Source organism: Nicotiana attenuata, chromosome 8, assembly GCF_001879085.1.
Source record: "Nicotiana attenuata strain UT chromosome 8, NIATTr2, whole genome shotgun sequence".
Lineage (NCBI taxonomy): Eukaryota > Viridiplantae > Streptophyta > Magnoliopsida > Solanales > Solanaceae > Nicotiana > Nicotiana attenuata.
The window spans coordinates 40904447-40931075 of NC_031996.1; the positions used below are offsets into that span (position 1 = coordinate 40904447).

Sequence of the window (26629 nt, forward strand, 5' to 3'; positions counted from 1 at the left end):
TATGAAATTGTCGACCCTCACTAACACATCATCAATGATCCCCAATGGCCTTTTCGTTGCCCTACCCGCCATTTGCAACCTCATGGATGTGGTCCTTGGTTGCCCAATCCCCAACGTCTTGAAAACAGAATGTGGCATCAAGTTAATGCTTGCCCCCAAGTCGCACAAAGCTTTGGCGAAATCGGCACTACCAATAGTGCACGGGATTGTAAAAGCACCGGGGTATTCTAGCTTTGGGCCATGGAATGTACAATGGCACTCACTTGATGCATCATCTTGATAGTTTCACAATTCATATATCTCTTCTTTGTTACCAAGTCTTTCATGAACTTGGCATATCCTGGAATTTGTTCTAGAGCCTCCACCAAAGGTACATTTTCGACAAACTCTTCATCATATCAATAAATTTCTTGAACTGGTTCTCATTATTCTATTTTGCAAGCCTCTGAGGGTATGGTGGAGGAGGCCTTGGCAAAGGAGCCTTGGCTTTGGGCACTACCATTTCCGGTATGTCTATCACGTGTTCCCTAGACGGGTTCACATCATTTTGTGTTTCCTCCATGTTGTCATCAATGTCAATTCTCACTTCTTCATTCACAATATCATCACTCACTTGGACATCATTGCTTTTCTCATCATTCTCTTGCACCAACACATCATCGCTCACAACCTTTCTTGCATTAGAGGTATTATCAACACCACCTCTAGCACTCCTTGTAGTCACTGCCATAGCGTGGCCCGTAGTGTTCCCTCCCTTCGGGTTTACTACCGTGTCACTAGTTAGTGCCCCCTTAGGGCGAGTGTTCAAAGCTTGCGAAATCTGGCCAAGTTGGACCTCCAAGTTGCGCATAGAAGTATTATGGGACGCCAATTGGGCATCGCACTCGGCTTTTTTTATCATCATTTGCTCAAACATTGACTCAATCCTTCCCATATCATTGTTTGACGAGCTAGGACCTTGAGACCAAAATGGAGGCAGGTTGTTTGGTTGTTGATACATCGGAGGCCTTTGAAAGCCCGGCCCCCGATTCCCCTGATTACCGTTATTCCAACCCCCTTGGTTGTTGTTGCCTCCCTGTTATTGCCACCCTAGTTTCCCTGGTTACCTTGGTTGCCCCAGTTCTGATTGTTGTTCCCCAGTTGCTTTGGTTGTTGTTGCCACTGTTTCAATTTCCTTGTTGGTTTTGATTCCCCCAATTTCCTTGGGATCTCCACTGTTGTTGTTGATTCGGAGCATTGCCCCGTTGTCCTTGGTAGTTGTTCACATACTGACCCCTCTTCACTTTGATCATCATACACATCATCTTGGTTGTAACCACTACCACCTTGCTCAAATTGATCCGGATTTCCTTGAGTTCGTTGACCTCTTTGCCACCACTTGTTGATCATCATATTTACCCCTTCCATGGCATTCACTTGTCTTGGCGCTTGAACTTGTTGCAATTGAGCTTTGGCCATTCATTGTTGTAGTTAACTTTGCTATTACTTGGCCGTGGTCATGGAGCTCTTTGTGTAGGTGAATGACATTGGGATCACCTTGTGGCACATTAGCTCGACTTTGCCACGCCGAGGAAGTATCTGCCATCTCATCAAGTATATCACATGCCTCAGCATAAGGTGTGTTCATAAAGTTTCCCCTGCTAGCTGGTTAACTACACACTAGTTGGTAGTGTTGAAGCCACGATAGAATGTTTGCTGGATCATGGCTTCGGTCATGTCATTGTTCGAACATTCTTTTACCATCGTCTGATACCTTTCCCAAATTTCATGAAGCGGTTCATTTGGCTCTTGTTTGAAGGCCACTATCTCATCTCTCAGTGCCGTTATATGCCCCGGCAAGAAGAACTTTGCTATGAACTTTTCGGCTAACTCATCCCAAGTAGTGATGGAATGGTTGGGCAATCTCTCAAGCCAATCCAAAGCCTTCCCCCTTAGAGAGAATGGGAAAAGCCTTAATCTCAACGCGTCCTCAGAAATGTTCATTTGCTTGCTCCCCCATCATGTATCAATAAAACCCTTGAGATGCTTATAGGCATTTTTGTGTAGAGCTCCGGTGAAGAAACCCCTCTGTTCAAAGAGTGTAAGCATAACGGGTTATTTGGAAGTTGCCCGCCCTAATCCGGGGTAGGACTATTGCACTTGTGTATCCTTCATTGGGCAATGTCCGGTGTGTTGCCCTTGCTGGAGGTGGGGGAGGTTTGGAATATTGTCATGAGGTGGTCGGCCTCTCTTTTGTGCTTGTGGTTCGGGTTGAATCTCATCCACATTATCATCATCTACCTCCTCCCCCAAAGGCAAATTTCCGGGAGCATCATTGTTAAGAGCCATATTGTACCTAAGAGCAATTCACAAACAAATTAGAAAAACGGAAGGAAAGAAAAACAAGACACACAAATAGTTAGATAGATAGCTAAAACCGTCTAACTCCCCGGCAATGGCGCCAAAAAGTGATTGGTTCCAAGCCTGTACCACTATCGGGTGGCAACGATGGCCGATGCAGTTTTACCAAACAAAGGTCGGGATCGATTTCCATAGGGAGTTAATTGATTTAGAGTTAGGTATCTAACTAATCTAGATATGCGTGTTGTTCCAAATTGCACCTCCAAACATGGTCATGATTGATTATACTTCTAATGCTATACTATAATATGCTAGAATAGGCTAAGTACACTATTTTTGTTAGTTGTTTTCAAGGATTAAAAGGGACTAGTGCAGTGAATTCCGCCTAGGTGGATATTTAACGGGTATCGAGAATTCAGGGCAAGCTTGTTATGATTGGGGTCGTGATATAACCATCACATATAAGTGCTCACTCTATACCTCTCGGTAGTTTGAGTGACTTTGCCCGATTCGACTTTCTCAAGTCCAAATGGGTGTTCATGCATAACAAATGGCGTTGGCTCAAGTCGGGTATTACTATCTTTAGGTTTAACCCTTTAATTGGGGCTATCAATCTCTTGAATGCATCCCAATTCCTTGTTAACCTAATTTTCCTAGACTTAGTCTCTCTTTCTCAAGAAGAGTCTAAGTCATCAAGGCACGAATCAGTGTTTGCAACCACCAATTCTACAATTAAATCATGAATTAACCTAAATATCACTAACCCATAAATAATTAAGCCCTAAATTCATGACCCATTAAATATCCACGCTAGGGTTGGGTCACAACCCTAGCTATGGGGCTTAGCTACTTATAATAACAGTAAAAATCAAAGATGGAGATGAAATATAAGCCATAACATTCAAATACAAGATGAAAATCTAAAGATTGAAGACAAATCTACTCTAAGATTACTCAAAAAGGTAAAAACCAGCCGTTCACGTGCTCAGCAAAATATTATATACCCTAAAAATGTGAAAAAGATCTATTTATACTAGGCTGAAATTCCTGGACAAAAATGCCCATGCGGAAGCGTAATTTCATCCGTGTCCGCGTGTGCTTCCAGCGCGGCCGCGTAATTTGGACGCGGACCGTGTTCTTCTATTAAGCATGACTTGCAAGGTCTCTGAACTTCGATCACCGCTCTCAGCGAAAATACCACCACGACCGCGTCAGATATTCCGCAGCCGCGCTTTTCCATCACGGTCAACGGTAGAACTTGTGCTCAAATTAGCCGCTCTGAACTTTACTTTCGTGGGTCGCGTATTTGTGGACACCTCAGCGGTGGTCCTCACTTAGATACCCTCACTTAGAAAAACTAGCACTTGCATTGATAAGCGCATCTAGAAAGCTAAAGCCATATTTTCAATGTCATCCCATATGTGTGCTAACCACTTACCCTCTTCGAAATGTTTTGCATAAGCCCGAGCTATCGGGCCGATTGGCCAAATGGGTCGTCAACTTAGCGGGTACAATATCGAATATCAACCCCGAACGACCATCAAGACTCAAATCCTAGCTGACTTCGTGGCCGATTTTACGCTGACCCTCGTACTCGAAGTAGAGAAAGAACTCCTGTTAAGATCGGGTACATCATCGGGGGTATGGACCCTTTTCAAGGACGGTGCCTCAAATGTGAAAGGGTCTGGGCTTGGCATTGTCTTGAAGCCACCTACAGGAAGTACCATTAGACAATCTATCAAAACTTCTAGGTTGACTAATAATGAGGCCGAGTATGAGGCCATGATTGCAGGTCTCGAGCTAGCTAAGAGCTTGGGAGCAGAAGTTATTGAAGCCAAGTGCGACTCACTGTTAGTGGTAAACCAAGTAAGCAAAAGTTTTGAAGTCCGAGAGGATAGGATGCAGCGGTACTTGGATAAGCTACAGGTAACTTTGCACCGCTTCAAGGAATGAACTCTGGATCACGTGCCTCGAGAATAAAATAGCGAGATCGATGCACTTGCCAATTTGGGATCCTCGGTTGAAGAAGAAGATATCGTCCCGGGGGCTGTCGTCCAATTATCGAGGTATGTGCTTGAAGAGGGTCATGCCGAGATAAATTCTACAAGCCTGACTTGGGATTGGAGGAATAAGTACATCGATTATTTGAAAAATGGAAAACTCCCATCGAACCTCTAGGTTCGCATTGGACGAAGATGGAACATTATACAGGAGAACATTCGATGGACCATTAGCGATATATTTAGGGCCAGGGGATACCGATTATGTACTACGAGAAATCCACGAAGGTACTTGTGGGAATCACTCCGGCGCCGAATCTTTGATTCGCAAAATTATTAGAGCAGGGTATTACTGGGACAGCATGGAGAAAGATACTAAGGAGTTTGTCAAAAAGTGTGATAAATGCCAACGGTTTGCACCGATGATCCATCAGCCTGGAGAACAACTCCACTCGGTCCTATATCCTCATGGCCTTTCATGAAATGGGGAATGGACATAGTCGGCCCTCTGCTAACGGCCCCAAGTAAAGCTAATTTTTTTTTTATGACTGATTATTTTTCTAAATGGGTGGAAGCATAGGCCTTCGAGAAGGTCAGAGAAAAAGAAGTTATTGACTTCATCTGGGACCACATCATATGCCGGTTCGGGATACCTGTCGAGATTGTATGTGACAATGGAAAGCAATTCGTCGGCAGCAAGGTAACGGGGTTCCTCGAAGCACATAAAATAAAGAGGATCATATCAACGCCATACCTCTCGACCGGGAATGGACAGGACGAGTCAACAAACAAAACCATCATCCAAAACTTAAAGAAAAGATTGGACGATGCAAAGGGAAAATGGAGAAAAGTTCTACCCGAGGTCCTTTGGGCATATCGTACAACATCGAAGTCTAGCACGGGGGCTACTTCATTTTCTTTAGTATATGGTACCGAGGCCCTTATCTCTATCAAGGTCGGAGAACCCAGCACAAGGTTTCGACATGCATCGGAGGAGTCAAATCACGAGGCTATGAATACCAGCCTCGAGCTATTAGATGAAAAACGAGAGGCAGCCCTTGTTCGGATGGCCGCGCAGAAGCAATGGATCAAGAGATACTACAATAGAAGGACCAATCTTCGACACTTTGGAATCGGGGACTTAGTTTTATGAAAAGTCACCCTCAATACTCGAGACCCCAATGAAGGGAAACTAGGCCCGAATTGGGAAGGACCGTACCGAGTCCTCGGAGTTGTTGGTAAAGGATCTTACAAACTTAGCATAATGGAAGGCGAACAACTGCCAAACAATTGAAACGTATCACTACTCAAACCATACTATTGCTAAGGTATGACTTTGTCCTTTTGTCCATTTGAATTTGAAACTAATCCATTGCAGGTGACCGATAGAAGTTATCGAAGACACTTTTTTACACGAAGGCCTTAGGTTTTAAAGCATGTGTTGCACTCTTTTTCCCTCAGATCGGATTTTGTCCCAAATGGGTATTACCGGCGAGGTTTTTAACGAGGCAACAACTATGTGATACCTAAGGAGAACTCAACAGTATCCAAGGCTTCTTTTCAATTAACCTCGAATACTGGGGGCATCACCCTCGGAGGTTGTATTTTTGAGGAAAATACTTCACGCCAAAGAGGGCCTCGATAGGAGAACTTTGTAATGGGCCAAACGGTCAAATGAACCCTGTCCATGTAGAATAATCGAGCCCCGATGGCAAAACATGTACGCATGTATCAATAATTCAAAGAAGCATTCTTGCTATATCAAAACACTTTGTGTTTCAAAGAAGTCTACTATTATACGAGCTTCATACTTATAATTCTACGAGAAACGGCTCAAGAGCCAGAACGCAAATGCACCCCGAATACTCGGGGACTGTCATCGACAGTCAACGTATCCGATCATCGAAAACTTGAACTCATAAGACCTCAAAGAGACATCCCCTCGATATAAAGGCCAAGGCCATCATACTCGGGGAATAACCTTTCGAACAAGTTCGAAAAGTTATCGGGAAACAAGTTCAAGAGACATACCCGAAGGCTACGGCCACATTAAAGGCTACGGCCATATTAAAGACTACGGTCATATAAAAAGGCTACGGCCAAAATAATGCGGCTCGGAGACGTCCGACTTCCGCCATAAAATTAAAGGCCTTCAAGCACTTTAAAAAACCGGTTAAATCAGGCTACCCTCGGCAAAAGCAAATGATAAAGGGCTTCGATAAAATCAACCCTCGAATATTTAGAGGCTTCGATAATATCAGCCTTCAAAAAAACCTCAAGAGGTATTCGATTATCGTTACACAACAAATTACAAACGAGGTTCCAATCGATCGAACCTTCAAAAGACCCAACGGGTAAAAAAAACACATGCTAAGGCATACAAAACTTTCACTAAGTCTTTTAGCCGAAAAGAGGGAAAAATTATAGCCACTTTAGAGGCCGAATTGGCCCGACTTAAAGAGCCTAAGGGCCAACCTAAAAGAGCCTAAGGGCCAATATAAAAGAGCCTAAGGGCCAAAGCATATGGAGTTCGAGACCTTGCTCTCACTCAACTCGGACTCAAGAGTCCCATCATCCCGAGCTTGCGTCAAATTGACTTAAAGCTTAGCTCGAGGATTAAACCTTAAGAGGTATTCTATTATAAAGACCGACCATTGATCAATAAAAAACCTAAGGGTTTATTATATTCTGAGTCCAGGCTAATACTCGTATTGATCATTAGAGTTCATCAAATTTCTTTCACAAATGAAGACGAGAATGAATTCAACACAAATCAAAGATGAAGCAAAGAGGTTCTTTATATTTATAAGAGATGTTTACAAAATATATTTACAACACCCATGAGGGGCCCTTACACAAAAACAAAGAAACAAAAAGAAGCTATTCTATTTCGGGGCTACATCCTCGGAAGCAACATCCTCGGGAGCTATATCTTCGGGAACCTCCCCCTCCTCGGGGACTCCATCTTCACCTTCGTCTCCCTCGGAACCACTTACAGCATCTTCATCATCAGAAGAAACAAGAAACCTGGCATCAGTTTCCAACGTCTTTGCTTGGGCTATTTCTTCAATGAGGTCAAATCCTCGGGCGTGGATTTCTTCGAGAGTCTCCCTCCGGGCTTGGCACTTAGCCAAATCATTACTTTGTTTCTCCCGGTCGGAGGCCTCCCTTAGCTCCGCCTGAACAGCCTCGGCATCCCTTAAGTATACGGCGATAGTCTTATCAGCTGTAGCCTTCGTCTTCTCAACTTCAGCCTTGGCCTCTGCAACCTCGGACTCGGCTTTGGCAAGACTTGCCTCTAGCTCCTCGATTTTCTTAGCCTGGGCCAGATTCTTACTTTTATACCTCGGATCTGAGTCTCAGCCGAGGCCAGTTGGGCTAGAGCAGCTTCTTTATCAACAGCGAGCCGATCCATGTTCTCTTTCCATCGGTGGCAGTCAACCTTGACTTGATCGACCTCGCCCCGGAGCTGCCCAATCATCTCCAACTTTTGGTACAGCTGAGATATCGAAGTGTTAGCCTCCGTAGTAAGGCCAAGAAGACCATACTCTGTTTAAATCACAGTTACCTGCTCATCTAGCCCGGCCTCATTTTTCCGAGCTTTGGCCAATTCAGTCCAAGGTCCTTGAGCTCCTCCTCCTTTTGGCTACAGAGGAGCCTCAGGGCCTTCTCTTCACCCGAAACCTTCCTGAGCTCGGCCTCACATTGGCTCAGCTCGGCCCTGAACTTAACGATAGCCTACACATGAAATGAAGACATGTCAGTCAAAGGAAGGGAAGAAAAGAAAAAATTACAACAATAAAAGTTAGTGTTTACCCAAGAAAGGAGATGTTGAGCCTCTTCGAAGAGGGTGGATGCATCATTAAGGTCAGCAACATCTTCAACCCCGGTGAAACAGTTCCGGAAAGGGTCTTCTTCGAGAACCTTGCTCGGGTCGGGTGTTGGCAAAGCCCGAGCGTCCTTTATTGCCTCATTGGAGTAAGATGGTAGGGAAGGTGAGTGACCCATTGTCACGGACCCGAGCTCCTCACTCGAGGCGCTCTGTTTAGCTTCGGCCCTCTCAATACTTGTCCCTTCCAGCGTATTTGTTGAAGGAAGGGGAATGATCTCGATTTCGGGGGACTCGAGGACTTTACCCGAGTCTCTCTTCGGAGTTCCTTCACCAAGAGGCAAAGTTTCAGGTTCGGAGGGTTTGGCGGCCTCGACTGGTTTCCTAGTTCGGGGCACCAGTGCCAATTCTTCGCCTTCATTCTCTTCATCCTCCAGGAATTGGACAGCAGAATCCAACTCCACATGGATAAGCTTCTTCCTTGGCTTCCGAGAAGGGGCCATCTCATCTTGAAGATCTTCGGGCTTCGAAGCCCTCTTTCTTTTATTGTCTTTCCCCGATTTCGGAATCGAGGACTCGGTCTCTTTCCCAGGCGGGGCTGACCTCATTTCAGAGACATCTCCGATGCCTGCACAAACAAGCATGAGTAAGGTGGCATCACTAATAAAAGATGAATATCAAAAACCTGAGAAGAGAATTTACCATGATGTTTGGCCTCCCATTTGCCCCTCCATAATTCGCGTCATTTGCGCTCATTGTACGAGGAGGTTGCAGCTAACTTTCGTACCTAGTCCTCGAGGTCGGGGACCGCGTGGGGCGTCCAAGCAATGGCTGCAGAAAAGGTAAAGGCATTATGAAACACGGGAGCAAAATATGAATAGATATTTGGAGAAGGAGTTCACTTACGATTAAAGTTCCATCTCTCTGGGAATGGCATCTTTCCCCTAGGTATGACATCCGAGGTCCTCACTCTGATAAACCGGCTCATCCGGCCTCGATCTTTGTCCTCGTCATTACTAGCAAAGAAAGCCTTTTTTGATCGGCGTTGAAGCTTGATGATCCCTCGAAATAGCTGAGGGCGATACAGCCGAATGAGATGGTTGAGGGTAAACTCCAATCCCTTGGCCTTACTGGAAAAATTGCGTAACATGATCACGATGCGCCAAAAGGAGGGATGGATCTGGCCGAGGGTAACCTCGTACCTTTTGCAAAAATCGATCACTACCAGATCGAGGGTACCCAGTGTGAAGGGGTAAGTGTAAACATTTAAAAACCCCTCCACGTGGGTGGTGATGCTTTCCTCGGGGCTTGGGATTTGAACCACGACCTCGTCTCCCCAGCCGCAGTCCCTCTTCATGGCTTTGAGGTACTTCTTCGATATCGAACTAATATATCGAGATACATGTTCACATCGGCCTGGGATATCGGGGGGATTTTCAACATTGAAATCCTTCTTTATCACGCAAGGGCCGGGGGTGATTTCGTGAAGAGCCGGTGGCGCCACCAGTTTGGCCGGCCAGGAAGTAGAAGAAGACGATCCTTTCTCTTTTTGGGGGACTGTTTTGGAAGTTTTAGCCATAGATTTAAACTAAGGAATACAGGCGGTAGCAGAGCGTGGTGGTTTACGGAGCTTGGCATTTTCCGATGATCGGAGTAAAAAGTAGGGAGAGGAGAAAGAGATGAAGGGGAAAAGTGAGCAGAGTAAATACAATGAAGAGGTAAAGTTTTTAGTTCAAAGAAGGAACCCCATATTTATAGATGAGAGGCGACGGTTCGGCGGCGCTAGTGGCCGAACATTACTGACGTGCATTTAATATCTTGGGGAAGCGAACCGACGGGACATTTCGGTCACTCCGAGCACCTAAGTCACGGGAATGACATCATCATAAGAGATTCTGTAGAATCGAGGTTCAAATCGTTTCTTATCATCTTACTCTAAGAAACGCGGGGACTATCTGTATACGGTCGAAATCATGTATGACCAATTTCCCGTGCTCGAGAGCTCGTCTTAAGCCCGTGTTCAGGCAAGGTCGAGTTCGAGCTCGATGGATCAGACTCGAGCTCGAAGACAGAGTGCAATGCTCGAAGATTGATTTACGATGGATACCGAAGCCAAAGTGTGCTCGACCCCGAAATAATGCCGTTATGGATTTGTAACAGAATGAGTGAGATTCATGCCACGTCCCTAAATCATAGCGCAAATCCCGGAATAGAATTGTACGATTTCGTACTAGGCGGTTAGACAGCTGTCCCAATAAGATTCCTTACTGTAATTGGAAATGTACCTTATTTAGGACTCCCCTATTATATAAAAGGGACCCTAAACATCATCTAATCATTGGCAAATAATATACTCTCTACTTTTCGCTCATTGTTCATTAACTTTATTGTTCTTGCTTTATTGTTCTTGATTCATTTTGAGGTCACTGAGCTCTAGGTCGATACTGCTAAGTAACACTTGTTTGATTCACTTATTTCCTTCATCTATACTTTATATTTCTTGATTATTAATTTGTATTGAATTAAATCACATATCTTTAAAACCACAAATCAAATTTAATTATTACTCGTATTTTCGAGGTAAACATTATTCTACAGGTCATTATTTTAATTCGATTCCTTCTATTTAGCTCTTCAATTCAGCTTTAATTATCATTGTTATTCCTTATTTCATTTGAAGCACTTTAAATAAATCAGTTTCTTTGTTAAACAAAGATAAAGAGAGAGAAGCAGAAGAAAGAAAGATAAAGGAAACAAAAATAGCTACCAACTCTTTTTGTTGTCAGTGTTCTCTTTTTGCAAAATAGTTTCAAGTGTCTGTTGTTGCCAGATTATTCTTATTCCTTCTAAAATAGTTTCTCCTTGCCATAATTCACATCAATAATTCATTCCCATTTTATGTTAAGCATCAATAATTCATTTATCAGTAATTATAATTAACTACTCCATTTTCTCATAATCATTCCTCATTTATTTAAGCTACATTATATGCTTTCTGTCACTCTGGCCCGCAATTCATTTTTTCTCCAACGTGTCAACTTTTCATTGGATATAAAATAAGGGCACAACTTCCAGTTGACCTCACGCACATTGAGGAAAATTTTTTATTTTGACTGACACTAGTTGCATGGGTCATTTTTTTTGTCTGACAGTTTTATTGATCCAGATTTTTATGGATCCAGAAGTATAAGATTGGGGTCCACAAATTTATAAGATAAAAAGAAATCTCACACAACTAATGTAAGTTGTGTGAGACACACAATAAAACTTCTCATCACACATCTTTCCTTTTATGTTCTGTTAGGGGTATTCATGGTTCGGTTTGGATCGGTTTTCCCCTAAAAAAAACCAAATTAAGTAAGTCGGTTTTTCAAATATTAGAACCAAACCAAACCAATTAAGTCGGTTTTTTCTCGATTCGGTTTATGTCGATTTTTCGGTTTTTTCGGTTATTTGTCGGTTTTTTCTTAAATATAAGACATACACTACCAAATACATATTCCGGAGATCACATTTTTCAACGTAACACCATCAAATCAATTGCCCTTTGAGAAATCTATTATTTACCAAGATATATTGATGATAATTGAGTCAAATAGTGATGAATAATTTAAGGACTCAATTAAAAATATATTATTTTTAACACGAAATGGATTCTTACACTTAACAAAAGAAAACTATCAATCAAACTAGAATGTAAAGGTAAAGAACTATACTAAAAGTGCAAGGTTTTTAATATTCAAAACCAAAACCAAACAAAACCAAAAAGTATCGGTTCTTTTGGTCGATTTGGTTTGGCTTTCGGTTTGGTTCGGTTTTTTGGGTTTTTATGAACACCCCTAGCTGGAAGTTTACATGCAGGAGCTCTATAATGCAGCATATTATGCTGTAACTTTCCGTATTTTAACAAAACAGTGCTATTTTTCAATGACTTCGCAAACGCTGACTATTTTTCAATTACCAGTCTGATAACTGACTAGCCCGTGTTATTTTTTCAAACAAGTCAATTGCATTGGGCCCGTGCTCTGCACGGGCTTGCCTCATCTAGTGTATAAATATCCATCTAACATTTTCACTTCTCATAAGACTTGTATATAAACCCTTTTGTTATTAAACTTCAACTTTTTCAGGTAAATGCTCGACACTAAATTTCTACCACTTCTTTTTGTGCTCTCACTAGGAGAGCTTCTGTTGACAGCATTGACGCTAGGGAATTACCTGATGAATCTTGCCGCTGTTGTGGCTGAAAATGATAAAAAGGGTATGAATTCTTTATTTTTATATCCATAATTTTGTATTGTTTTGAATTATTGTACTATTTTTCGTTTGTATTAAATCAAAGTAAATTACATTACTTGGTATTTTTTGAAGTACGACTTTGTATTTTTTTCTTCGCATATGCTTGTTTAATTTAGTATTCATAGATTACGACCTATAATAAAATATTTCTGGTTCAACTTTCTTTCCTTTGTCGATTTTGGAGATTAAGAAAGAGAGATAAGTATGATCTCCTTATGTNAAAAAAAATATTCTGTAAAGTGAAAAAGTTTGATTTCTTTCTTTAACAAATATAGAGAAGAAGGATTTGCAACTGCTCTGATTTCTACCAAGGAAATTGCACTTGAAATGAATATCGAACCCGAATTTCATAAGAAACGTGCGATATATAGGAAGTAACAATTTGATGCAAATGTTGATATTGAAATCTCAAAATCTTTCGAAGAGTCCTTTAGAGTTGATTACTTTTATACATAATAGACAAGGCTATGTTTTCACTTCAAAATAGATTTGAACAATTCAAAGCATACGAAAATATTTTTGGTTCTCTATTTGGCGGTAAAAACTAAGATCGCTAGATGTTGGAAATTTAAAAAAAAAATATTGTACTATTAAGGAAAATAGTACAATTAGAAGATAACAGTTTAATTGATATATTTAACCAAATAAAAATATTTAATTCTTTTTCAAAATGCCTAAATTTCTTATGGAATAATATTAATAACTTATGTTACCGTTGTTTCAGCGGAAAGATCACTAGATGTTGGAAATAGAAAAAAATATTGTCTTAATCTTGAATGTTCCTTAAAGCATAATAATAAATTCGATATTGATGGTTTAAGTTTATTTTCTGAACTAAAAGTATTAAGGAAAATAATACAATTAGAAGATAACAGTTTAATTGATACATTTAACCAAATAAAAAGATTTAATTCTTTTTCAAAAGCCTAAATTTCTTATGGAATAATGTTAATAACTCATGTTACCGCTGCTTCAGCGGAAAGAAGTTTTCAAAATTAAAATTGATTAAATCTTACCTAAGAACAACACTGTCATAAGAAAGGTTAAATGGATTAGCTATATTGTAAGTTGAGAAATACTTATTATGAGTTATTGATTATAAGAAAATCATTAATAACTTTATATCTAAGAAAATTTATTTAAAAAAAAAAAAAAAGAATAGACTTCAAATAAATATAAAAAAGAAATTTAAAAAGTTAAGGCCCCTCATTAAGTTTGGCTTTAGGCCACAAAATTCGTCGGGCCGCCCCTGTCCGTGGGGGTAGAGAGGTTGTTTCTAAAAGACTCTCAGCTCAACAAGACGAAAAGAGATAATATATCAGTACCATCAACGGAAACCCTATAAAAACAAAAGAGTAGTGAGAACACAACATTAACCACTAGCAGCCTAAGACAAAAATCCTATTAGACTAGCCTCACATTGGTATGAAGTAGAAATAAGCTCAACTACCTCATAAACTACAACCCTGATACTCGACCTCCACAACTTCCTATCAAGGGCCATGTCCTCGAAAATCTGAAGTCACGTTATGTCCTGCCTGATCACCTCTCCCAATACTTCTTAGGATGCCCTCTACCTCTTCTCGTGCCTTCCAAAGCCAGCTGCTCACGCCTCCTTACCGGGGCACCTGAGCTTCCCCTCGTGCCCGAACCATCCGAGTCTCGTTTCCCGCATCTTGTTATCAATGGGAGTCACGCCGACCTTCTTCTGAATAACATCATTCCTAATCTTATCCATCTTAGTATGCCCGCACATCCACCTCAATCCTCATTTCTGCTACTTTCATCTTCTGGATATGTGAGTTCTTAACTGGCCAACATTCAACCCCATACACCAAAGCCGGTCTAATTACCGCTCTATAAAACTTACCTTTGAATATCGATGGCACTTTCTTATCACACAAGACTCCGGTTGCTAACCTCCGCTAAAATTGTGCTGACATTCAGCTACAAGTTTTCTCCTTGTATAGTTTACGCTTTTCGCACTTCTACTCATCTTTTCTCATATTAGGATTTCGGAATAGTAGGATTCAAAGTATGCTCGAGTTATTTGTTACACTTTGTACTTGTTGATTTCTATTTCGTGAATAAATTCCCATCTAAGTACATTTTTGTTTAGGTTTTCCTTGGAACTAATAAAACTAATCATCTATCATTTATCATTTATCATTTATGTATGGCTACTGCTTCATGAATCTTGTACTTCTCTTGAATGTTTCCTAAAAGTAATACAGTCTTATTGAGGTTTTGTTTATTAAATAAAGTTACGTATAGTAATTTTTTAAATGATCAGTAAAACAATGTAAGCAGTTTTTACACAAATAGTCAATCATATTCATTCTTTACTTTTTCTAGTCATATACATAGATTATACAATAATTATATACAACTATACATATATACTCCATAAATTATGTATACATTATACCTCCACCGACTATTCTTACTTTAAGTGATTGATGAACGACTATTTTGATTAATTGTTCTTATATTATTTTAAAAAGATTCGTGGAAGAAAAGACACTACCCAACTTTTACCTACGGGAGAAATTAAAAATAGTCAGATTTACAAGTGGTCATTCAAAATAGCCAGAATTTCAAAAGTAATCGAAATTTAGCCACTTTTCATGTAAAGATAAATCTGAACGAAAACACTGTTCAAAATCCGGAAAATACTCCAATATAATATACGGGAACTCCAGTATAATATAAGGTCCAGCATAATATACCGGAGATTGGATCACCTCCAAATTCCAGTATATTATATTAGAACTTTTCGCGTGTTGGAGTTCCAACATAATATGCTGGAAGTTCATACACAGGTGCATTGATCTCCAGTATATTATGCTGGAACTTTCCGTGTTACAGCAAAATAATGACTAATTTTCAATGACTTTGCAAACGCTGACTATTTTTGAATGACCAATTCAAAAACTGGCTAGCCCGTGCAATTTTTACATTGGAACCCTATGGCCCTAACAACTCAATTCACAACCGAACACTTCAAGCAAATTTTTATTTGAGCGGAGTCAGAAAAAAAGCTAAAAGCTATAGTTGAATCAACTGAGAGTTGATAAAGTTTTAATCTTTATTTCGTTAAGTTCTTATGCAAATAATTTAAACTCGAAAAAAATTTATAACTCATTAAAGTGTCGAATATAATTTAAATCCACTTTGAATAAGACAATCTTACTAAATGAATTGCCCATTTATGTATTTAAGGTAGGGTAAGAACTCACGTGAACCATAAATCAAGCAGAGAACTATTTTCATATTAATGACAATAACAAAACAAAAAAAAAAGGTTAGAAGGATACTTTTGTCATTTCATTAAAACAACGGCCGAAAGCTAACTTGGGGACTGCCTATAGTGCAATTTGTAACCAGTTCAACAAAATATCGGTTTCATTTGTTCATTAAATATAAAACCCTTTTTCTTTTAATTTTCTGTTCATTAGTATAACTGATTGCTTCTCCTCTCATCTACCATTCTTCTTCCTCTTCTTCATCATCACTCATCAGCGTCCAATATTTGTGTAATGACTGTATTTGTATGTATCTAATGTGTCTGTCATATACGTAAGAAGACACCTAATAGAATTATCTTTACGCAAACGCATTTCAATTCTTCTCAATCCAATTCCTTTATTAGGGCTTAAATTTTACACTTTTTTTCTCACAAAGAACCGGAGCCAATAAATTCCGCTGACGGTTGTTTTGTGAAAAAAGAACAAAGCCCAATCTGGGTTTTGGATTTTGATTAGAATTGGATTGTTGATTGAGTGATTAATGACGTTTGCTGGGAAGGATGAGGAGGAAGGATTGGTGGTGGTGGTACCAGCGCCGTTATTGGGGTTGGAGAGGGAGGAGGATCTGAAGGGTAATTATGTAAAATTAGGTGGAGATGAATTGGAAAAGGAGGAGAAAAATGGTTTCTTTGGTGGTGGGGGTTGCAATTGCTTGGGTGCATCAACATCAGGCCTTGGATATGAAGGTAATAGCAGCAGCAGATGTTGGTCTCTTTGGTGGTGGGCTAAGCTGGCGCTTCTCCTCATTTTTGTTGGAGTTTTGGCTGTTGTTTTTCTCAAATGGGTCGGACCTTTTTTCATGGATAAGGTCAATTTTAGCTTAACTTTTGTTCTTTTTGGGAAATATTTGTCTAATTGAATTATGTATGCTTTTGTATTGTTTGTTGCATGTGAGAAAGTCATACTCTTTATAGCTGCTGGTGAATATTTGAGGGTGATCATTTTGTTTTAGTAGCATTTTTGCTTGCTTTAAGTGCATTGATTCATGCTATATGGAGTATTACTTTAAGGGAGAGGATAAAATGATTCATAAGCTGATTTAAGTGAATTTGCACACAAGGGTGTGGCCTAGTGGTCAATGGAGTGAGAGGAGAATCATGAGATCTCAGGTTCAAATTCTAGCGAAGGCAAAAAACATTAGTTAATTTCTTTGTATCTGCCTTGGTCTTGGTAGGCAGAGTTATCCGGTATCTGCGCTGGTGGAAAATAGCAGGTACTCGGTGGAGTAGTCGAGGTGGCCAAGCTGGCCTGTACACCACCGTTATCCGTTAAGTGAATTTATTGAAGCTTCAGAAAAAAATAGAGATTGTTGCTGGTAAAATGTGTGGTCTTTTGTAGCCAAATAATCTAGTATTCTGTTAATGGCTCATGATTCTAACTAAACTGCTTATGGAGGAAGTGTGAGCTACTTAAACTGACCTCATGTATGGGCTGTTTTGTAAGTGAGCTGGATTTAGAGTACTTACCATAGTTAGTACTTTAGGTGGAAGAATTGTTGTATAGCTCTAGGTGATGAGTTCAGTGCTGCTAACTAAATTAGATGAAGAGTTCGAGATAAGATTTACTGAGGTTATTTTTCAAAGTCATACAGTTAATTCCGTTCATTTATATTGGAACGAAATGGACCTGAATAGGGCGTAATGTGTATAGAGTACCAGGCATAGTTCATTGGCGGATCGATTGTTAACTCCATTCATCATGCTATTTCGGTATTTTCCTCTGCTGACTCTGATTTTGTGACACTTATTATAATGCAGATCAGCACGGTTTTATGATTTCTGGATCATATCAATTTCTGACTATTGTTTTTCCTATTTCAGGAGATTATTCCCATACTAGATTGGGAGACAAGAACATTCAGTACTCCAGTACTTGCAGTTCTAGTTTATGCTTCTGTGGCAATTTTCCCAACCCTCCTATTACCTTCCACTCCCTCCATGTGGGTAGCTGGAATGACATTCGGATATGGATATGGTTTTCTACTTATCATCGGAGCTCTTCCTATTGGTGTATCTCTTCCTTATTTCATAGGTCATCTTTTCCATCACAGAATCCAAGTATGTACTTCATTACTTTCGGGGACTGATTGCACTTCGTCGCTTTGCTTTGTTTACTTAAAATAAATTTCATAATTTCTTTCTTTTTTCTCCTGTAGAGCTGGATAGAAAGATATCCCAAGAATGCTTCTATTATAAGATTAGCTGGTGAAGGGAATTGGTTTAACCAGGCTCGAGCTGTTGCATTGATCAGGATTTCCCCTTTTCCATATATGGTCTATAATTACTGTGCAATGGCAACTGGGGTCAACTATGGTCCTTATTTGCTGGGTACACTCATTGGCATGGTCCCAGAAATATTTGTTACAATTTACACGTAAGCATTCTCTTTCTTTTCTTGTTCTTCAGAGTTGCTCGGTGGATGTATCGTTGTGACAGCATTTGTCTGATTTAATTGAAATGCCTGTTAGGTTTGGGCCTTGTCCTCCCTTACCTTCCTCCATGTCTCCATCCCTTCCTCACCCCACACCTCTATTTATATAGAATAGAAGCAACCTTTCTCGTTGAATCATATGTGTGAACATTTAGATACTCTACTGAATGCTAATATCCATGAAAAGACGAATGCTGACTTGCCTCAGTTTTCTTGTTCTATGACTGATGACCGACTCAATGTGAAGGTTATACACTTCACATTTAGATGTAGGTAAGTTCTGACAATGCAAATGTGGTGCTCAGTGAGGTTGCACCAATATCTGTTTCAAGTCTTGTATACCTGTATTGGTTTCTTTAGTTGGGATATGTTCATGGTGTGGAAAGAGATTATATGCATGTGGATAGAAATGTTAATTTTTCTCTACAAGTTATGTTATAATCAAACTGGTTAATTTTTGACCTTTTCTGAAGTAGCAATTTTAAGTGTTAGACATGTAATCTTTTCCTACCATGTTCGATGTGTCTGCATAGCTTTGTTCCATGATGGTGGGAAAGTTGTTTGGACCGCCTTCCTTTGTCATTGTTGTTGCCATGCTTATAGCTGCCTATAATTATGAACTTCGACACGTAGTATGCTCTCTACAAGTGAAGATCATTGCAGGATTTTGAAAATTCCCCTCATTTTCAATAGTGAGGACAAAACTGTTTCTTGCTATTATTGGGTCTTAGACATACCGCACCAATGCCCTGCTTCCTTGTTCTATTTTGTATCGGCACTAGGGGTGACTGTATGTTGTACTATGCTCAACCTTTTCATCTATCTTTTTGTTTTTTTTTTTTGAAAATTGAATTTAAGCTTTTAGTCTTGCAATAGTTCTCTGTTTTTTCTCCCTTTATTTGTGTGTGTGGGTGGGGGGGGGGGGGGGACACCTTCGTAGACTGTCACTCTATGCATGCAATATCATAGAGAGGGCTGTGAATAATCTAGCATTTTTCGTTTTCTGTTTCAAAAAAAGTAATTTGCAATTTTCGTTGTATTTCTCTGAGGCAGAATCAACCTATTTTGGAGAACTTTTGAGCTTTTACAGATTAAACATGAAAAAGGAAAGTTCATGCTCAGGCAGAGGCAGGCATAAATCATTAAATTATCTTACAGGGAAAGTTATTATGGAAGTGAATTGCAATTTGATAGTAAAGAAAATCAGATTTTTTCTCTTCGTGGCTGAAACTAAAGTTTCTAAGTATAATTAAATACTTCAGGACATATTTAATTATAAGGACTCACATTGACAGCAATGGTTCTTCTTATGACTGTTAAATTGGAGCGAGTTACATAAAGTGGGAAAACAAAAGCAGTAGCTTGTGACTGGGAATCGTTTGGCTGACCTATTCTATAGAAGAATACGTGATAGGAAGTTCTGCCTGTACTAGTTAAAATTCTTTAAAGGTAATTTAGCCCGTAAATACACGTTTTTAGAGGGGAAAAAAAAGCAAATGATTTTGTGTCTTCTCCAGGATTTCTTTGCTAGATTTGTGTATTTTCGTACTTCTAATTGCTTTATTTTTATTGCCTTTCATGTTTTAGTACTCTTTTTGTCTGTGATTCTTTGGTGTTTGGTTCCTTTCCTCTTTGTTTTTTTTTTGTGTGTCTTTTGGGGGGGGGGGGGGGGGGGTATTGGCTGGAGAAGATGGGGAGGGGGGGGGGGGGTGTGGGATGGGAAGGTTTCATGGTTTTTGAGCTTTTTGGTTGACTTTTCAGGGGAGAGTGCCAACTGAAAACAAAATAGGCTTTTACTAATTCTGGAAGGATTTATTTTGTGTATGTTGCTCCACTACGATATGTAATCTCTTATTCAGTGGATGAAAGTTCCATTTGCTGAATACCTTTTCTTTCAACTTATGGTTACCATCCTTCTGTGCAGTGGCATCCTGATAAAGACTCTGGCAAATGCTTCACAAGAGCAACGTTTTCTCTCAGCCCCACAGATCATTCTTAATGTTCTTGGATTTAGTTTCACTGTTGCTACGACGGTTTTGATCACTGTATATGCAAAAAGGCGGCTCAAGCAACTACAGAGAGATGAGGATTTATTGCTACAATGAGCTTCTGTTTTCTTTGTGTCTCGACAGGTGGAGAAAGGAAAGGGAATGGAATTTTGGAGATTCTTTACTGCTGACAAACAAGGTATTTGCATCCGTCGAGAATCTTAATCGCTCTATAGGGTTGTTTCTGCACGCCACCTCATAGTGGAGATCAATCGACAATTCTTTGTGCACTTTGGTGCCATAGCTGCACAGTTTGCGCGCCAATGCAAGGAAGTCAAAAGCCAGGAAACTGACCTTACTGATACGCAAGGAGCAATCACTTGGTCAAGTCTTTGTATCGTATTGTTGACCATCATTGTACAGAATTGAATAACCCGACTATGGGTAGAACTGAATAGGGCAGAGTACTTGTAAGAGTGAATGCTTGGGAGTGACAAACATATGCTTGATTTAACATTGCTATTTTCTGTAGATAATGAAGAAAATTTTGGTGTACTGCTTAGGGGTCGTTTGGTAGGGTGTATAAGAATAATGCCAAATAAGGTGTATTCGTAATGCAGGGATTAGTAATGCAAGCATTAGTTATGCGGGCAGTGATTATTTCTTATTCATTTTTTGGTGTGGTATATTAAAAATTAAAATACATTGTATAATTTTTAAGATAATTAGTTGTTTACACGAATGCCCTTCAGCTTTAAAGGATTTTAAGGACAATTTTGTCTTTAATCATGTTAATGCATGTATTAATATCTTTGGTATTGCTAATGTCATGGTTTGCTATGTATTAGTTATACATAGGTTAATACCAAATAGGTTTTATAATTAATACGTGCATTAGTAATACATAGGTTGAAAAAGTGTACCAAAATAAGGGATTAGTAATATCAAAAGTTAATGCATGGTATTATTTTCTCTAATGCATCGTACCAAATGACTCTTTAGTCTACAGCCAAAGAACAAAAGACGGACGAAACTGTTTTAAATCTAAAATGTCTTCCTTTACTTTTATTGAAGCACACACACAATGAAATTCTTTTCTTGTATAATACAGAATGAGTTTCACTTAATGACACTACTCTTAAAGACTACTACTTTTTTAGATTCAACCTTTTCCTTTTCTGGTTCTGATTTTCTGTAACTTCAATTACTAAAATTTTATTTAATGACGGATGTGTGACGTTTGAATGAGTGATCTTCTCATATGTGGATCGTGGGCATACAACTCGGTCGGGTCTTCCGGACTCTGCGTGGTATGCAGCCCAATAGTATAATGGGCCAGACTCCTTAAGCCCATAGAAACACGAAGCCCAAGGTTATGCAAACGCCGTCGTTTCTTATCATCTCATCATCCCAACCAGAAAGGACCAACTATTCAACCCATTTTCTCAAATTGGAGCAGAATCTTGCCGCAAAAATGGCTGCTCTCTCCACTGTGGCAGCCACCTCAAAGGGCATCAACCTGCTCAATTACAGAGTAGGAGCCAGTTCATCTCTCTGTACAACAAACGCACAAAATTTGCATAGTCAATGGCTTGGTACTCCAATCAAAATCTCACTTCAGTCCAACAATTTCAAACCATTTCTTACAACACATTGCGCCATTAAAGCCGCTGTCTCCTTTAGCCTTCCTTATGGGTAAATTCTCACACCTACCCTTTACTTATTCTTGCATTCATTTTTTTGGGTTTTAGGACTCAGGACTATACTAACAGCTTGTTTAGTTAAAGTAATTATTTGTTAATGGATTAGTGTGAGATTTGGAGAATCTCTAATTACCTACCCCCTCTGTCCTATTTTATGTGATCCACTTTGACTGAGCATGCAGTTTAAGAAAGAAAGAAGGAAATTTGAAACTTGTGGTCTAAAACAAGTAATATATATTTGTGTAGCTATAAATCATCTCATTAAGGTTAAAATAAGAAGTTTAAAGTTAGCTAGCGTTTGGACATAGATTTAGTTGAAACTTGAAAAAATAATTTTTGAAGTAGTTTTGAAAAATAATTTTTGGAAGTTGAAATTATGTTTGGACATGCATTTTATTTGAAAAAAATTTGAAGTTTTGTGAGTGGGAGAACAAGTTTCACCCAAAATCTACCCTAAACTAGATTTTGGAAACTTGAAAAATAATTTCAGAAAATTTTCAAAAATAGATCATTAATCTATGAACAAACAATGTTTTCAAAAAAGATTTGAAAAAATGGTGCCAAAATGTATGGCCAAACGGGGCCTTAATATTTTTTCTTCTAAATATAAAAATGTATCATTCTTTTTGGGAGGAGTGCAGTGGCGGAGCTAGAATTTTTATTAATGGGTATCAAAATATAAATAATTGAACACATGAAGAAATCAAGGGAATTCAACATATATTATTGTATAGATAAAAGAATAATTTTACCTAACTACACAGAGTAATTTTCTTACGAACCTTGCTTACAGGTGGCGGAGGGAGTGTTTTGTATTGAAACGTGATAGGCTCGAAGAAAGTGGCTATATATAGGATTCATGTAATTGACCCAACTCATTTAGGATTCAGGTGTAGATTATTGATTGATTGTTGTATAATTTTTTCTATAAATCAAATCTGAATCAGCAAGCTATAAAGATAACACCTTTTCTTCATTATGTTATTGCAGAAAGTCAGAGGCGGCAGTATCTATAGAGAAAATTCCTAAGTGAGTATTTTCCTTTTTCTTTCTTGTTTTATTTCTTTGGCTGCCCCCAGAAAAGGAGGAGGAGATTTTTGGTTGTTTGATTTGTATTATTGTTTATCTTGTCTTTGTTTATCTGTTGGTATTTGAATGTGTTTTGAGGTATCTTGAATTGGTGAGTGAAATTTTAGATGGTCGTCAAAGGCGATAAAATCTTTTGCCATGGGTGAATTGGAAGCAAGAAAACTTAAATATTCCACTACTGGAACAGAAGCTCTTCTCATGGGGATTTTGATTGAAGGTTTGTTATTTTTTCTCTTTACTAAGAAAATATTTTATTTTGGTTGACATACTCTATTTGATCGTGCCAATGGAATGGAAGCTCTTGCTTTTTGGTACTCGTGATGCTAATTAATCAAACTAACACTTGAATAAACAATAGACAAGAAGATAATTTCGTGGTGCGCTTACTGTTACATGTAAGAATGTCAATATCTTATAACGATGGATTTTGTGCTAGAGATATTAATGAGAAGAGCTGCATTAGGTTTCGCATATTTAGAGCATATTTTTACTTTAGGAACTCCAGTGCAGTTGTGCCATCTAATCCTTTTTTATATTCATTGAGTGACTGAGATTTGAATGAGATTACTCTTCTGAAATCTGACACTTACAGAACTTACCCAACATTATGTAGTTACCAAAGCCATTTTACATTTTAGTACATTTAATGAACATTACATTTGCTACAACATTGCGATATATACAAAGTTTTTAATATGTGAAAAGAATTCAGTGATTCGGAAGTTAAATATGTAAGTGCTATGGCTTCTGATATTAGTTGCTCTCCAGAGGAACCAAATTTTTTTTTTTTTGGTCCACACATGAAACTATAGAAGACAAGATTGCGAGCTTATTGGAGAAGTAATTCTCTGCATTTTAGGTTATGTCTTTAATAATGCGGCTTGTCGAAGTCAGATATAGCAGTTATAAGTTGATGGGAAATGTCACTTCGTGGATTTTAGCTTGTGTATATTAAGCACACTGAGCATAATTCAGATACATACAGAAGCACTTTTAGAGATTATGACTGCGTATATTTATATCAGTTTCAGAGATAAAATAAGAAGATATTTAATTGATAGAAGGGGCCTTTCAGTAATTTGCTTAGACTTCGACTTTGATTTAAGCTGCTTTAATCATTTTGGTGAAGTCGCTTCCATGAATGTTCATTCTGCTCCTTGAAGTAAATCATGTTAGAATGGTTATTTCCTTCCGGCAATTGCAGGGACAAATTTTGCTTCAAAATATTTGAGGACGAACAGCATTACTCTCTTTAAAGTACGTGAAGAAACTGTCAAAATACTTGGAAAAGCTGACATGTGGTTTTTTAGTCCCGAGCATCCTCCTTTGACTGAAGATGCACAAAAGGCTCTTGATTGGGCGCTTGATGAAAAACTCAAATCCAGTATGTGTATTCTCCCACTCAATTAGACACATGTTTGTTAGATTGCTGCATCTCTCTGCCTTCATAAGTATCCCATTAATTCCTGTTTGAACATGTTAAGTATTTACATGAATCAGGGGAGAACTTTAAGTCTACAAGCAACGTTGAAGGAGTCTATCATGGTTTTAGCTGTTTATTTTACTCAGGTGAAATTAAAAACTGACTAGATGAGCATAGAAACAGCATGAAAAATAAGGTAGAAAATAAAAATTAAATATTCAAAAGTGCAGAAAGTGCAATTTGAACTTGGAAATTCATAACCTCCATCAGAACATATTCTTTTCAAGTCCGTAGTTACAACATAACCCGAGTTGCGAAAAAAAGACTATCAGAATTTATGACATTTTCTGTTTCTACATACTTATCCCAAAAAAAGAAAGAAAAGAAGGGTATATTCTATGTGGTTACCTTGGCAGTTTAATCAATCTATAGTGGTTATGGATCATATAACAGCTGAATCTGTCCAAAACTTGTTTCTCTTGTCGTAAAGCATTTCTTTGAATTTTACTCTCTTTTCGTCGTATTAAATGAAAATTTTAGAATGTAGTGGAAATAACAAGAGATAAATTATGCTACTCATATAGCCAAATGTAGCGATGGGCAGATGAAAGTGAAAATGTTCTTGGTTATTTGATTATTTATGAAAATGCAGGTGACAATGGGGAGATTACAACTACTCATTTGCTCCTTGGTGTGTGGTCACAAGTAGGATCACCAGGTTATAAGATATTGTCTGGTTTGGGCTTCAATGATGAAAAAGCTCAAGAGTTGAAGAATGTAATTTCAGAACCTGGATTTGTGGATGATTAAGAAGAGGATTTTCGTGTTCGTGTATTCCTTTAACCTAAACTGAGGCTCCAAATTTGCAATCAGATTAGTCATTTTGTCCCGATTTTTTCCCCCTTCTCTCTCTCCTTGTATTCTGGACTTCTTTCATTTTTATGCATTGTTGCGGCCAAACGCACACGCAAGTATACGCGGTCGTCAAGTAATAAAGTGACTAAAAGTCGGATGTCGATCCCACAAGAACTTGTGATTAACCATTAACTAAATTAGACTATCCTGATTATCTAAACAAGAATTAAATTTAGAAGTAATTGATTCTAAACTAATTAAATAAAGAATATAAATTATGAACTCTAAACAGAGGAAGAGCAGATTTTTATGATATCAATGTAATGAAAACGATATAGGGTTATGGGCTATCTAACATTCCTATTGTATTCTTCAATTGAATTGACTAACTAATTTATCTAGTTTATTGGTTAACAGGGTTAATATTGCTCATAAGAATCTGTCGAGTTCTTACTCGCTTATTCAAGCTAACCTAACGCCTATATGTCTGTGGAGTTAGAATCAACAAGAACGCATTTATAATTCCTGTATTTCAACCAAGCAAGGCAATTAGGTATATGTCTATCCTAATTGCGAATTCGTTCCCCGATGCCCAGGTTTAAGAACTTGCTCTACTCGATCCTATATGCAATCTAGAATTCCCACTTTTGAGTTCAACTCTAGATTCGTAGATAGTATTCAATTGGTGATCAAGCAATCAAATAATTAAGTGCATGATTGAATAAATAAACCAATATGATAAACTAAGAAATCAAAATCAATATCCGAATAACAATAGTCATGAAAGAACCACAACCCTAGAACGTGAAGTTTAGCTCCACATAGACATGGTAGCAAAACAACAAATCATACAAAGAAACATAAAAAGACTAAGTTGGTGGAAGAAAAGATGAAACCCGGCCTCCACGGCGGCTCTGTGCTTGTGTTTTCCTCTAAAAAACGTCCTCTTCCCTCAAAATACCGTTTTACATGTATTTATACCAAGTAGGGTCGGGCCCAGACGAAAACACCTTCTCTTGCGCGAAATAGGACTCTGGCTCTGTAAATTTTGTACAGTCGCGCCGCACCATGCGGCGCGCCATGCGGCGCGCTAGTGGAAATTATCAGCAAGCATCAGGCAGCATTTTACACTGCTACGCCGCGCCGCAATAATTTTCTCAGAGTGAACTTATTTCGTCCTTTTTTAACATCCGGACTTGGTACACGACCTCCGAACACGATCCCGGCTTAATTCCTTAGGCTTTTACTCAGGTTTCAAAGCTCCAAATCACTTGAATTCATTCCATAATATCTACATAGCTCGGAATCACTCCTACAAGACATAAAACACATATTTAGTGCAAAACACTAGCGATTAAAGCGCAA

The 26629-nt window shown here is 38.8% G+C and overlaps 2 protein-coding genes across 2 annotated transcripts; both read left to right on the forward strand.

Moving 5' to 3' along the window:
• LOC109231322 (transmembrane protein 64) lies at positions 15870-20930 on the forward strand. Its single transcript, XM_019396953.1, has 4 exons — positions 15870-16584; positions 17597-17833; positions 17932-18149; positions 20131-20930. Exons 1-4 carry the CDS (start codon positions 16258-16260, stop codon positions 20309-20311), a joined length of 963 nt encoding a protein of 320 aa, XP_019252498.1. The 5' UTR covers positions 15870-16257; the 3' UTR covers positions 20312-20930.
• LOC109231323 (ATP-dependent Clp protease ATP-binding subunit CLPT2, chloroplastic-like) lies at positions 21619-25315 on the forward strand. The gene is made up of 5 exons (XM_019396954.1): positions 21619-21889; positions 22888-22926; positions 23094-23203; positions 24191-24370; positions 25062-25315. Exons 1-5 carry the CDS (start codon positions 21669-21671, stop codon positions 25217-25219), a joined length of 708 nt encoding a protein of 235 aa, XP_019252499.1. The 5' UTR covers positions 21619-21668; the 3' UTR covers positions 25220-25315.

What these genes read in the sequence shown, in the direction of transcription:
- LOC109231322 (XM_019396953.1), top strand. Translation starts at nt 16,258, where the DNA reads ATGACGTTTGCTGGGAAGGATGAGGAGGAAGGATTGGTGGTGGTGGTA. An exon ending in GACCTTTTTTCATGGATAAG is followed by an intron (nt 16,585 to 17,596) that starts GTCAATTTTAGC and finishes TTCCTATTTCAG; the next exon opens with GAGATTATTCCCATACTAGA. An exon ending in ATATTTGTTACAATTTACAC is followed by an intron (nt 18,150 to 20,130) that starts GTAAGCATTCTC and finishes CCTTCTGTGCAG; the next exon opens with TGGCATCCTGATAAAGACTC.
- LOC109231323 (XM_019396954.1), top strand. Translation starts at nt 21,669, where the DNA reads ATGGCTGCTCTCTCCACTGTGGCAGCCACCTCAAAGGGCATCAACCTG. An exon ending in CATGGGGATTTTGATTGAAG is followed by an intron (nt 23,204 to 24,190) that starts GTTTGTTATTTT and finishes CGGCAATTGCAG; the next exon opens with GGACAAATTTTGCTTCAAAA. An exon ending in TGATGAAAAACTCAAATCCA is followed by an intron (nt 24,371 to 25,061) that starts GTATGTGTATTC and finishes ATGAAAATGCAG; the next exon opens with GTGACAATGGGGAGATTACA.